This window comes from Bidens hawaiensis, unplaced genomic scaffold (genome assembly GCF_021521415.1).
Source record: "Bidens hawaiensis isolate Kalapana, Puna unplaced genomic scaffold, B.hawaiensis_p1.1 tig00002866_1, whole genome shotgun sequence".
Lineage (NCBI taxonomy): Eukaryota > Viridiplantae > Streptophyta > Magnoliopsida > Asterales > Asteraceae > Bidens > Bidens hawaiensis.
Genome location: NW_027491154.1, coordinates 1,613,317 through 1,627,158, shown reverse-complemented (window position 1 = coordinate 1,627,158; position 13,842 = coordinate 1,613,317). Strand labels below are relative to the sequence as shown.

General features: G+C 36.3%; 1 protein-coding gene across 1 annotated transcript; it reads left to right on the top strand.

Annotated features, from left to right (window-relative positions):
- Positions 1-11,430: 11,430 nt before the first annotated feature.
- LOC143621466 (putative amino acid permease 7) lies at positions 11,431-13,279 on the top strand. Its single transcript, XM_077092884.1, has 4 exons — positions 11,431-11,675; positions 11,772-11,905; positions 11,986-12,213; positions 12,595-13,279. Exons 1-4 carry the CDS (start codon positions 11,450-11,452, stop codon positions 12,997-12,999), a joined length of 993 nt encoding a protein of 330 aa, XP_076948999.1. The 5' UTR covers positions 11,431-11,449; the 3' UTR covers positions 13,000-13,279.
- The last annotated feature ends 563 nt before the right edge of the window (positions 13,280-13,842 follow it).

Here is a 13,842-nt window from a genome sequence, read left to right as displayed (position 1 = left end):
TGTGCTGGGTAATGGTTGGTTCTCGGCCTGTGCTGAACTTCCGGGGCTGTGCCTCTGATGCACCTTGGCCGGTGGAGACTCCAACTGAATCTCCTCGTCTACCTGCACCTCTACATCTACCGCAGGCTCGTTAACGACTCCTCTCGTCGCCTCTTGAATCACGGGCTCGCTACGTGCCCCTGCACCGCTCTTGTATCGTGTCCCCATCTACAGATCTCGCATAACTTACTTTTCACCTGCAAGTCCTTCATGATCTTTGCTAACGCTTCAACTTGTGCCGCAAGTGCGGTGCTCGTGTCGACCGAATGCATGTCGCGTGATAGGGAATCGACGGTTTTGGTACTCTTAACTGGTGGTCGCTGGTATCCACTCATGGCTAAACCGTTAAACAAGGCAATGCACTCATCCGTATCCTTCGTTGTCAGTAGGTTACCTCCTGCAGCTGTGTCGAGCATACTCTGAGTTGCGTACGTCACTCCGTTGTAGAACTTCTCAACAACCGCCCAGTCTTGTAGGCCGTGGTTTGGACATAACGCAAGTAGATTTTTGAACCTTTCTCACGCTTCGTAGAAGCTCTCGGTGTCCACCATCTGGAAAGAACGAATTTGGTTACGCAAACGAGCGGCCTTAGCCGGAGGATCGTATTTTTCAAGAAATTGGGTCTGCATGGCAGCCCAAGTAGCAACGGATCCCTGTGGGAGGGACTCAAGCCACAGACTCGCATGATCAACGAGTGAGAATGGAAAGATTCGGAGTTTGATGGCGTCTTCGGATACGCCGGCAAGATGAAACGTGTCGCAAATTCGTGTGATGCGAGTGATATGAGCATGTGGGTTCTCATGGAGTAACCCGTGAAATTGAGCAGAATGAGCAATCGTGTTCAGAACATTAGATGGAATCTGCCAAGTCATTTAAACTCCTATAGCTGGTGGAGCAATGCTGGATCTCGCGCCAGCATCGACCGGACGGGCCCGGTCTGCAACTGTCCTCCTCGGTGGTGGATTCACGTCGCCCATAATCCTATCTCTAATGACGGGTTCAGAAAAAGTAGGAGAAGAGAACGTATTACCGGCGGATGTAGATGAACTGGAAGACGATTTTGTACGATGTCTCTCAAAAAGATCTCTCTCTGGTTCGGGAAATCCTTCAATTTCTGGTGGTCCTAAAGATCGAGTACGTCGCATACAACTATTAAAATAAATAAAAGAAACTATAATTAGCTAAACTATTTTAAACTAACAAACAAAACAAATAAGAAAGACAAGTAGTAAACAAGGCAAGTCCTAACTCGAGTCGTTCTTAATACGCCTCAAACCGTGTCCCCGGCAACGGCGCCAAAAACTTGATGTGCGAAAAAATATATATATAAATAAAACACAAGTCGCATCTAAGCTTTAAAAACCAAATAATCTATCCTAGTTCACACAAACGGCAAGTGTACCGGTCGCGTATAGCACAGATGAGGAAAGTCCGGATATCGAACTCGAAGACACGTGAAAACGTTTATAATCACTAAACTCTAACCAAGACTCACCAAAATATTTAATTGATTTTTTTAGAATTGATTTAACTACTTAACTTAACTAAATGAAAACTTTTAACAAAACTTCGAAAACTTTGACTGCAGTGATAAAAACGTCTACCTAGGTAAGAATCATATTGAAGGAGATGACAAGACAATGGATTGAAAACTCTCGCGACACCGGTTCTAAAGGATGACACAACTAAGGTTCGCTCAAGAAGGTCAGATCACCTCTCGGTCTCACTAACAAACTCTAACTTATCTTAGTTGATTTTAAGAACAAACCGGGAAAACAAATTATTAACGTGTTCTAATGCCGACTCACCTCTCGGTCTCACCGACACACTAGCCTAATGGAAACGAATACTACGTAACCAAGGATAGAGGAACAATTCAACTTAACTTAAACTAGACCAACTAATCGCTCAAACACCCAAACCCGACAAGAACAAAACCCGCTCTCGCGCGATCTTAATTCTAACAAGTAAAAGTAATGAGACGAGTTTACTTCTTATCACCTCTCGGTCTCAAGGAAGGTGTTTCACAACTGATTTTATCTAATTAATTTACCCACTTATCCCTACGGTTGTACTTCCCGCAAATAAACCCTAAACACAAAGTAAAGAGCCTTAAACATGCAACAACTAATCAAAACCGATTCAATTAATTAAAGCACGAGGTTATTAGGTATAATCAAACAAAACACAGCCACTAAATACAATCTAATTTACTGTTAAATCAAACTTTACATTAACAATTTAAGCCATGATCATTAACAATCCATATTACTAGTCAAAACCTAACAATATTCATCAAATCTAGGTAGAACAAACAAGATTAGCTACTCATTAAATTTGGACAGCAGCATACATTCGAATTAAACATCATATAACTCATCATAAACATAAGAAAACTCATTCAATGATCAAGAACAATCAAACACAAATCAATCTCTAAGTAACTTTCAAAACAATCCAACAAAAAGATCAAACTAAACAAGTTAGGGTTCTTGAACAAGAAACAAAGTTTAAAGATGATTACTTAATATGATGGCTGAGTTTCTTGATGTATATGACCCCGAGCTGTTGTACCAAGTCACCCTTGGCTCAATCAAAAAGCAAAAACGAATTTTATCTTTTATGTTTACTGCGATCGGACTCCAACTCCAAGAGAGTTGACTTAGTAATTTTATCTCTTTGTGTTACAAGGTGGCCGACCAATTTGATAAAAACCCAAGGTTTGATTTTATTCTTTGTTTGCTCTTTCTTGATGGCCACAAATCCCCACACCCACGTGACCAAGAACAAAAACAACACTTATATCTTGATTTCTTTCTTCTTTTTTCTTACACAAACTGCCGATCGGACTCGGTAATAGCAATTAGGGTTTTTTTTAAGTTATATATTATATAATAATAATACTTGAAAGGCTTGGATCTTGTGGCTTGGGTTGGGCCTTGAGTTGTAGTCTTTAAACTTGATCAAATAAGCCCCTAGAGTTTTCCAACTTAACTCTTGTTTCACCATCTTTCATAAACCTACAATTAACATTTAAACTTTGTAAATTATTGCACTTAACCCCCAATACTTTCATAAAATAAACAATTAAGCATAAAAACCATGATAAAATCAAAAGGAAAGTAAGTATGTTTTACAGCACATCATGTGGTGAGTGTGAATATTGAAAATTGGTTTGGGCTTTGTAATACCTGCCATAATACGAATTTTTCATTGTGCGTGTGGGTTGTGGTGTAGTAGGTGAAGAAGGGATGTTTGTGTCATTTGATGAAGGAGTAAGTTAAATGGGAGAGGTAGTTTGGTGGATGGGTGAAACAAGTGGTGTGGTTACAGATGTGGTAATGGTTGGTGAGTGGGCTAAGGTAGATTGGATTGTGTGTAGGGAGACAGGTTGTGGTGTTTGGCAGGGGGAAGTGGAGTGGGTGCTGTAGGTTTTAGGTTGGAATTAGGATAGTATGATGAGTGGGTCGTAGGTCAATGGGGTTGAGGGGAGGATGGGTTGGTTTCATTTGTGGTGTAGTAATTGAGCCAAACTAGGGTTGAGGAATCAGTGAGAGTGAAATGGAGTAAATGATAGGAGGCTGAAGGTTTGTGCATTGTGGCAAATGGGTAAATGGACTCATCATATACAGCATGTCGGGGTAGAATAATTTTTCTGGTTGTAATGCCGTAGCATTTGTACCCCCGATGGTGAGTATGGTAACCCAATAAAACACATGGAGAGGAACGACTTTGCAATTTGTTTATTGAAGTAGATGGGTGAAGAGGATAACATAGACGACCGAAGGTGAGGAGATGAGAATAAGTACGATGATTTTGGTATAAAAGATATGTTGGGGTGTGATTGTTTTTAAATTTGCTAGGTAGAATATTAATAAGGTAGGTGGCGAGTTGAAGAGCATGGTGCCAAAGGTTCTCGGGTACGGAAGCATGAGTGAGGAGTGTTCAAATGATATTATTAATGGAACAAATTTTGCATTCAACTTTACCATTCTGAGATGAGGTGTAGGGACATGAACAACAAAAAGTCATGCAATTTTTCGAACAAAAATCATGATACATCTTATTATTGTACAAAGCGCCATTTTCACATTGGAAAGATTTAATATGGAGATTAAATTGTGTGTATATATTTATGAAAATTGAGAAATATGGAGAAAACATGAGACTTATTCATTATTGGGAAAGTCCATAGGCAATTGATCAATTCATTTAGAAACAGGATGTAGTAACGATGATCCCCGACGCTAAGCACATGAGAGGTCCATAAATCACTATGTACAATATCAAATTGAAGTTGCGTAGTAGATAAAGAATCATAAAATGGCAGCTTAACATGTTTGCCAAAAACACACGACTGACACACACGTTTATTTAAAGTTTTTTCAAAAGAAATAAGATGCTTTTTATTCAAAAATGCAGTAAATTAGTGCCAGGACGCCCTAGTCTTTTGTGCTAGAGATTCTGTGAGAGAGTAGCAAAGGTGGTGGGGCTAGTGAGCTTGGTGTCGGTGATCAAGGAAATCGTTTAGAGGTTGCCAATACTATTGTGGCGGAGGATAGGAATCCGCGTTAGGTAGTTCTTCACAAGAAAACAAAAATGGTCAAATTCAGTTGATATTAAATTATCAATAGTAAGATGGCGTACTGATAACAGATTTTTGATAAGATTAGGTGCATATAAAATATTATTGGCATGTGTGGGTTTAAAAGGGGTATGAAATTTTGTATAGACGATACCGAGAATGGGAATTTGAAACCCGTTGACAACAACAATATTGTTCGAAATACGATTATTGAAATAAGAGGAGAGAGTACATGTGGTGTTTTTCATGTGGTTTGTTGCGCCGGTGTCAAGATTCCACTGAAGGTCCGAATTGAGAGTCATAGTATGTACGGCCTGATCAATATTTGTCGGGACATATTAATTTATGTGTTGGGTATAGTGGGCTTCGGGTGATGGAGGTGGGCCGAGGATACTATTGTAGTAGTTGGATCCATGCATGGGTTAAGGCCGGTATAATGGAACAATTGGATGTGGTGCTAGTGGAGTGTGGAAAGTGTTGTATGGTGTGGTGGTCGATGGTGAGGTATAACCCCATGGTGTATGTTGAGTTAGGGGATAAAGTCCCTAAGTGGCTTGGTTTTGGGTAAACTGGTTGTTAGGGTAACCTCGTCCATGAGATCGACCCCGACTCCGACCACGAGAGCCACGCCCACGGCCCCGTTGAGAAGTATCATAAGATCCACGGTTGTCATACATAGCTCGATTATCATTACCCATGCTGGTGGGCCACAACCATGGGAGTCTCTAGTGGAGTCTCGACCCAGATTGTTTAGAGTCGTAAGAAGTGTTGTACCTGCTATTGAACCGGAGCCAAAGCCCGCCATCCTTGTTTTGTCTTGTGTACCGAGCCTAAGAAAAAGTAGGTAACAGAATATTTTATCTAATAAACATACCAATGACATCGCATTCAGTTTTTGCAAGACCGGTAACCATCTGTAGGACTAATTCTGCATCAAAAATCGGGGCTTCGACATTTTCTAACTGATCACCCAACACTTTTAGTTCTTGACAATAGGCGGAGATAGAGGGAAACGATTCCAATTTAGTGTTACTTAAACGAGTCTTCAGGGCAATAGCATGGGTCGCTTGATTATCTTGAAAGAGATGGGCAATGGCGTACCAAGCTTCCTTTGCGGTGGCTTTGGGTTTGATAACCGCAAGCAACAAGTTATTAGATATCGTGCTATAGATCAATTTGTTGACTGTCACACCCTGATCAAAGGCGGCGGAGCATGCTGGGGCACGACGGATTGCTCAAGAACACAAGACACTGTTAAAGTGACAATATTTAAGCAACTCAATCATGAATTTAATCATATATAGTAACACACTTGTTCATACAAAATAACACCAAATACAAAAAATAAATTATTCATTCTTCTAATAATCTAAACGGTCATAAAATAAAATAGCGACTTCAAACTTCAACCAACCAATAATCAAACCTGTAACAATGCATAAAATATATTTTGTCAACACGAATGTTGGTGAGAAATTTCATAGTTTTGAGTATATATAATATGAGGCAAAATCCATAACTCGTATATGAAACCATAAATAAAAGAAACAATCGAGGTATATAAATCATAAATAAATGAGGATCATTTCTTATAGGTAAAACTACCCAAATACTCGGATAATGAGGCCCTATTCTACTAGCACAAGGCTAAAGTAGTTAGGGTGCGTATGATCATACTTATTGATGCTCAACAACAACAAATAAACACTCGTGCACGTAAAGCATATGAGGCATATAACACACAATCAGGCAATTATTCAAAGTATCATACACCCTAGAGTTTGTGGTTTGAGGATCTAGTATCTTAAATTATTCTTGTTTTGAATAGGTATGCATGTTTCCCCCAAATTATAAAAATGAAAACGAGGGATGAAATGTACTCACTTGGAATAAGTGACTTTGTTGATAAACTTGTTCAAAAGGTAGCTTGGAAAGACGAGTTAACGGATGAATCCTAGATTTAAAGGTTCTTAAGTTAGTATGATGTATTGTAAAAACTTTAAAGTAGAATAAAAGATAGGTAAAAATAAATAACAAAGTTTTGGGGTTTAAAGTGTAATAAAAAATTAAGTAATTAAAATGACGGTTTAAAAAGTAAGTTATCTCGAAATCGAGTCTTTGTGTTTTTTATCCGTAAGTTCTACTTAACCTTTGTTAAGTAAATGTGTGGGGATTGGTTTAATGCAATAGTGCATGACCCTTGTTAAATAAATACCAAAACGGGATTTAACGAGTATTCTGCTTAGTCGGTCCGTGTCTTGATAATTTGTCAAGTCCGAATCCGATATTCCAAAGTGATAAATATTATGAGATAACTCATTAAAAATAGAAAGCTTAACTAAGTTAAAAGTTCTATGAGGAAGAACTCCAAACGTCAATGTTAGGTGGGGTGTTCGGTTTTGTCGGTCCAAGCTTGCTATAAGATCAAGTTGGTTCCGACATCCCAACTACTTTAAGAAAACATTTATAATCAGTTTGTAAAAAGATCTTAAAAGAAAATATGAGGTTCGGTGGCCTGAAACACAACTAATGTGTTTTAAGCGAGTAAACTCGGTTTAGTTTGGTTTGATTGGTTCAAGACTTGGTATATGACCAAGTTTGGGTCCAGCATATCCATGTCATAATAACAAATACAAAAAATTAGATAAAAGAACTTAAACACTTGAATTAACAAATACAAAAAATTAGATAAAAGAACTTAAACACTTGAATCTTATATACAACTTGTTTTAAAACAATTAGATAAAGAGTTAAATGAGAGTTCGGTTTCGGTTCGGTCCATGACTCGGTATGAGACCGAGGTTGGTTGTCACATACCCAAAACCATAGAACTAATATAAACTCTTAAAACTCATATCTTAAACAAAAACAGAAAGCTTAAATGAATCAAAATGTTGAAATGGACTAAAATAGCATTTTCATGTATATGTGCCTTAGGATGGCATAAACACCTAATTCAACCATTGTTGAAGAAGGGAAACAAATTAATAAAGTAATATAACATAAACAAACAGAAAACATGAGTTTTAATTACCCAAATCAGATTAAAAAGCAAGAAATAGCTTATCTTTGACTTTAAAAGTCAAACTGTCAAAAACAAAAGGGAAATAAACCTTGTAATTCAAAAATTAGAGAGAGTATGAAGCGTGAGCAGCTGAAAATGGCTGGGAATGGGTTAGTAACTATAATGAAATGGTTAGGGTATTGCCACCAATCTCCACCAATAGAATTATATGAATTAAAGTTGGTTGGTTGGATTTTGAATTAAAGTACAACCATTAATTTAAATATATTAATTAAAAGAATTATAATAATTAAAAGAAATCTGAATAAAAAGTGCATTTTATAGATGGTAAATATTTATGGTATTTACCTTGGTTGGTTTTTGGCAACTTTGGTCCTTGTAGTTCGTTTGAGGTCGTTTTGAGCATAGAATAAACGTTTTAAACACCGTTAAGGGCCTTAAAAGAAAAGGACAACTATAAACATGATTATAACTTAAAATACATTATTTTATTAATATCAAAGAATCCGGAAAACAAAACGGGTCGGGTTTACAATACAAATACGAATATGAATCAAACCGAAAATGACGAATGTCACATTGACAATAGCATCTAAGTGATCCCACGAGACTCGGCTGTCGTTGTCTTTGCTTTTCTCAGCTTTGGCTTTTTTAGTATCTGATGAATAGGATGAAGAAGTGGATGTTGGGATGGGTGGTATGATATGATCAAGTACGTCGAAGATGGTACAGTGGATTGTAAATAACTCCACCCATGACGTATACTAGCCGGTTTCAAGATCAAATGTTATCGAAACAAAATTCTTGATATTCCTAACGGTTAGAGCAGGGTGAATACTGGCCATAAGAGAAAGTGATTAAGGATGAGTTGGGGAAGAGGCTGCAGGATCGTGAATTAGGGTTTAGAGAAGAAGATTGTGTGATACCATGATAGAACAAGATACACACAATATTGGATTAATTTCCCTTGCCTTCCTCCTTCTCATTATCTCCTTATATAATTACGAAATACACTAATTATGCCTTAGATTAAGGCTGTAAATAAGGGAACAATTTTATACAATATGTACCTATATTATGAATAATATTTCTATGCCAATAGTTTCAACATTTAATCAAATACCTGAATATTTGAATTTGAATGTAGATGTATAAGAAATTGTACCATCTTCGCTTGATTTGGTTCTTCTAGATGCTTCTGTTCCAGCCCTTCAATGCTCACCGACCGCCTTATCTTGGCCGGAATATCTTACGAGACACCGGAGATGACGATGACGCATCATAGCAAGAATTTAGAACAACCAGGTCGTCGTTTTTTAACCGAGCGTCTTGCCCATGTTAATCAGAACAACCGCCACCGCCGGCTCGTTCATGGAGGTGTTGAGGTGAGGCTGAGCCGCCATGGCTTTGGACAAACCACCGCCGCTCCATTGTTAAAAGGCGAAAAGTTACTTGTACGTTGGATACCATAGTAAAGAGGGTGGGTGGTGGTGGTGATGGTGATGGTTGGCTGACAGTGGTGTATAATGGTGGTGGGCTAGGTTTTGTGAATGAGAATGAAGATGGTGAAAGGGGGAAGTTGATATTATATTTGTGTTTTTAATTAAATGTGTAAAATTACAACATTACCCTCATATGCATTGCAAATGACCTGACTTATTGAGAAAAACTAACTAGGTTAGGGCTAATAGACAAACATTGTTGGATTTGGAAACATAAAGGACGAAACAAATCAACTTTAAATATAAGGGATGATAAGTGAAATATGGTACAAACATAAATGACAATTTTTGTAATTATGTATTAAAGTTTGAGAGAATTCATATTCTGTCCATCAAATTTAGTGATTGGATTTTTTATAACTTAGGGAGTAGTGTAAAGTGTTGTGAATGAAGAAAATAGAAAATGTAATAATGTTCTTGTATATTTGAAAAGTTACTTTTCACCCTTAATAATTATTTAATATTTAATATTGACTATGAGTAGAAGAAGTGAAAAAAGGTATAAAATATAGGGAAAATTCTTAAAATGTCTCACTTTTAAAGAGAGATTCCAAATATGTCCCTTCAAAATTCAAATTCCCTCTTTGTCCCTTTACTAACTCGTCTTCGGCTCTACGTTAGGAAATCGAGACGATATGTTTTTTTAACTCGCCGCCTCCATCCATATTAGCTCATAACAAGTCGCGTCTCCGCCATGTTAGCTTAAAACGCATCGCCTCCACTCCATTTTAGCTCAAAACTCATCGCATACACCATATGTTAGCTAAAAAAATAAATCTAATATATCTTGTTATTTAAAAAATTATCTAAGAAAGGTACACATAAAATAATTTGATGGTATGCATGACTTTTCTAAATCATATTATTATCCAAAATTCTATATACAAGAACTTAAAAACCAATAAAATTTAAAATATTCAAATACTTTTTAATTAAGTTTTGGATCCATGTTTTATGTAAAGATAATGTAGATTTTTTTAGCTAACATAGGGTTGAAGCGACGAGTTTTGAGCTAACATGGAGCGGAGGCGATGAGTTTTGAGCTAACATGGTGGAGAGGCGACGGGTTATGAGCTAATATAGAGGGGATGCGGCGAGTTAAAAAATATATTGTCTTGATTTACTAACGTAGAGCCGAAGATGAGCTAATAAAGAGACAAAGAAGGTATATGAATTTTGAAGAAGCATATTTGGAATATCTACCTAAAAATGGAGTGGGAATTTATTTAATTATGGAAAATAGAACGAAATGAGAATGCTATGAATGGTGAGGACCTGTTTGAAAAAGAATAAAAACAGAAGAATAGTTATTGAGCTGAACCTGGCTGCATCAATGTTTGTGAATAGTTATTGCGGTGAACCTGGCCGCATCCATGCTTGAGATTCTAATATATAATTCTTTCTGAATTTTATATTAACCCTCTAATAAACCCTAGATAGAATACAAACACGTTTTTAGTTGAGTAAAACGTGGCCTGCAATTTGCAAATCAAGCTCTTGGTAAAGATCATGGCAGTAAAAGATGAACAAACAATACCTACAGATTCGACCACTGATGACGACAACACGATAAGAACAGGTAAAAATCATGACGTACGTTTTTGTAATTCTAGTAAAATGAAAACAATTTCTTGAAATGAACCTACAGGCACGTTATGGACGACGGTCGCACATATTATAACCGCGGTGATTGGTTCGGGTGTACTGTCATTGTCTTGGAGCACAGCTAAACTCGGTTGGATCGGAGGACCCATTGCATTGATTTGTTTTGCATTTGTAACGTATGTTTCCTCGTCTCTTTTAGCGGATTGTTACAGGTCTCCGGATCCCGTTACCGGCACTAGAAACCGAACGTATACTGAAGCTGTTCGAGTTATCCTAGGTACACTAATTTGATTTTCTTTTATTTTATGTTTGTGTGCTATGATCATATACAAATAACTAGAGTAATTATTTAAAATAATTCTTATCACTATGCATTTATTGAACTAGAGTACATTTTATGTAATGCAACTAATTAAATTCAAAACTGTACAATAATAATAATAATTAATTGTATGTTAGGTTAATTTCATTTATACCAGATCCCACCACTATGTTCTTAAGTATTAAATAATGGTGTGCTTGACAGGCGAAAAACAGGCATGGGTATGCGGTATTGTTAAGTATCTGCGGTTGCTTATGTGGTAACAACTTCGACTTGTTTGGGGTAGGTAGTCAGTCATTAAGGATCTCAATAATTCATGATGCATGGATGGTGAGTTTAGTTAAGGTTGTTGATAATTAATCTTAATATGTATGTGCAGGGCAATTCAGAAAGCCGATTGTTACCATAAACACGGGCGGGATGCTGATTGCGATGAATTTGGGGGCAACTTTTTTATGTTGTTATTTGGACTAGTACAAGTTTTTATGTCACAAATACCGGATTTCCAAAGCATGGTTTTGGTGTCGGTTGTTGCAGCCATAATGTCGTTTGTTTACTCTTCTATTGGTTTTGGGCTTGGCCTCGCTCAAGTAATCGGTACAAATTAACCTTTTAATATTAGTCCTATATGTCTTCACTCGGACAGAACTTGTATGATATATCGAAGCTAATTTAGATCATTTGACACTGCAGAAAATGGAAAGATTGCTGGGAACGTTACAGGAGTCCCGGCTGCTAGTGTTACAGATAAATTATTGCAAACTTTTCAAGCACTTGGAGACATAGCATTCTCATATCCATATGCTGTTATTCTTTTAGAAATTCAGGTTATTTATTAATTAATTAATTAGTTAGTTAGTTTGTTCATTTTCAGTTGCTTATAAGATAATGTTTTGGTTTATTTAAGGATACAGTGAAGTCACCACCAGCAGAAAACAAGGTTACAAAACGCGCTTCAGCAATTGCGACTTTTTTGACGGGTTTTTTCTACCTTGGATGTGGATGTTTCGGGTATGCTGCATTTGGGAATGACACTCCAGGAAACCTCTTGACTGGACCCGGGTTTTCTGAACCTTATTGGCTCGTTGACTTTGCGAACGTCTGCATTATAATACATCTACTAGGAGGATATCAAGTAAACCTTCATTTCTTCGCATACACAAAACAAGTCACATTTTGACTTTTAAGGTCAACTTAATAACTTCCAAGTTGAAATTGATATAGTTTGACCTCATAAGTCAAACTGACTGACTTTTCATATCAAAGCTATAATATATGTTCATATTGGAAAGGTTTCTACCTTTTGGTTTGACCTTAAAAGTCAAACTGTTAATTTTTCGCATCTAAAACTGAAATCAACATGGAATTTTTTATCTTTCTTGACCATTTCTTTTAAATTTGATTAATGTTTTATGTGAATTTAACATAAGTAATGAAATCAAATCCTTTATATTTTAGTTGACTTTAAAAGTCACACTTGTAATATTAATACAGCCCTTTTCGATTCAAACAACAGCTATACAGCCAGCCAATATATGCATTTGTCGAGAGAGGGTTAACCGAAAAGTTCCTGGACAACCAGTTTGCGAAAAGAAACCATGAATTGAAGCTGCCATTATTACCTGTTATTCGATTCAACATGTTGAGACTATGTGTCAGAACAACATACGTTGCAACAACAATCGCAGTCTCAGTGCTGTTCCCATTCTTCAATGAGATTACGGCTGCGACTGGTGCACTGAATTTATGGCCATTAGCCATATATTTTCCGGTAGAGATGTACATTGTCCAAAAAAAGGTGGAAACTTGGAGCCGAAAATGGATCGTTCTTGAAATATTTAATGGTGTATTAATGATAATATCACTGATGGCTTTAGTCGCGTCGGTAGCTGGACTCATCGAAGCAAAGATGAAAGAGTAAATTAAAGGCCGGGCCTGCTCTAGCATAAGCCAAATCAGACAGGTGCTTTAGGCTTTAAAAAAAGTTTCAATTTTTGTGTTCGCTTCAGGCCTCGACAAGCGTTGAGCTGACTCTAATTAAAGGAAATGTAAATTATAATTATGCATGGCCTATTTTATCTTGTACCCCTAGTTTTATCATATTTACTTGAATGTAGTTTCTTCTTGTTTTTTCTCTTATAACTAGAGTTTCTAACAAACAATAGAGTTAAGCTTATGATATTTCATTAAATTGATTTAAGACTTGTGATGTTTCATTATTAAACTAGGATAGTGCCCGTGTTATACACGGGTGGAATATATTTAAAACGTCATATATATGTATGTATATTAAATTTGGTGAGATGCAAATGTCATATTTATATAAAAAAGATATTTTTACATAAATTATGAAACATTAACTTGTTATTTTAATTCAAATAAAAACACATACAAAGACTAACAAAGATAACTAAAAAGTTAAAACATTTTTATAACTTATAACATGAGGAAAAAAACACATATTAATTAAAAGTTAATCATCTAATTAAATCAGCATCCAAAATGTCACGTCTCACACACAATAACTAAAATATAACAAAATTAAACATTATGTAAATTCAACACAGATACATTAGAAAAAAAATAAACAATTAGTGATATGGAAATTAATTAATAAAAAGAAAAACTCTATATAAACATACTTGAAGAAAACATATTTTGATGGTGTTTGCGTTATCCAAAGCAATTTGGAGCCAATAATTGATTAGTTGTTTAAACTTTTAAACTTAACATATTTAGATAAAGTCAGTTATTATAAAATTAA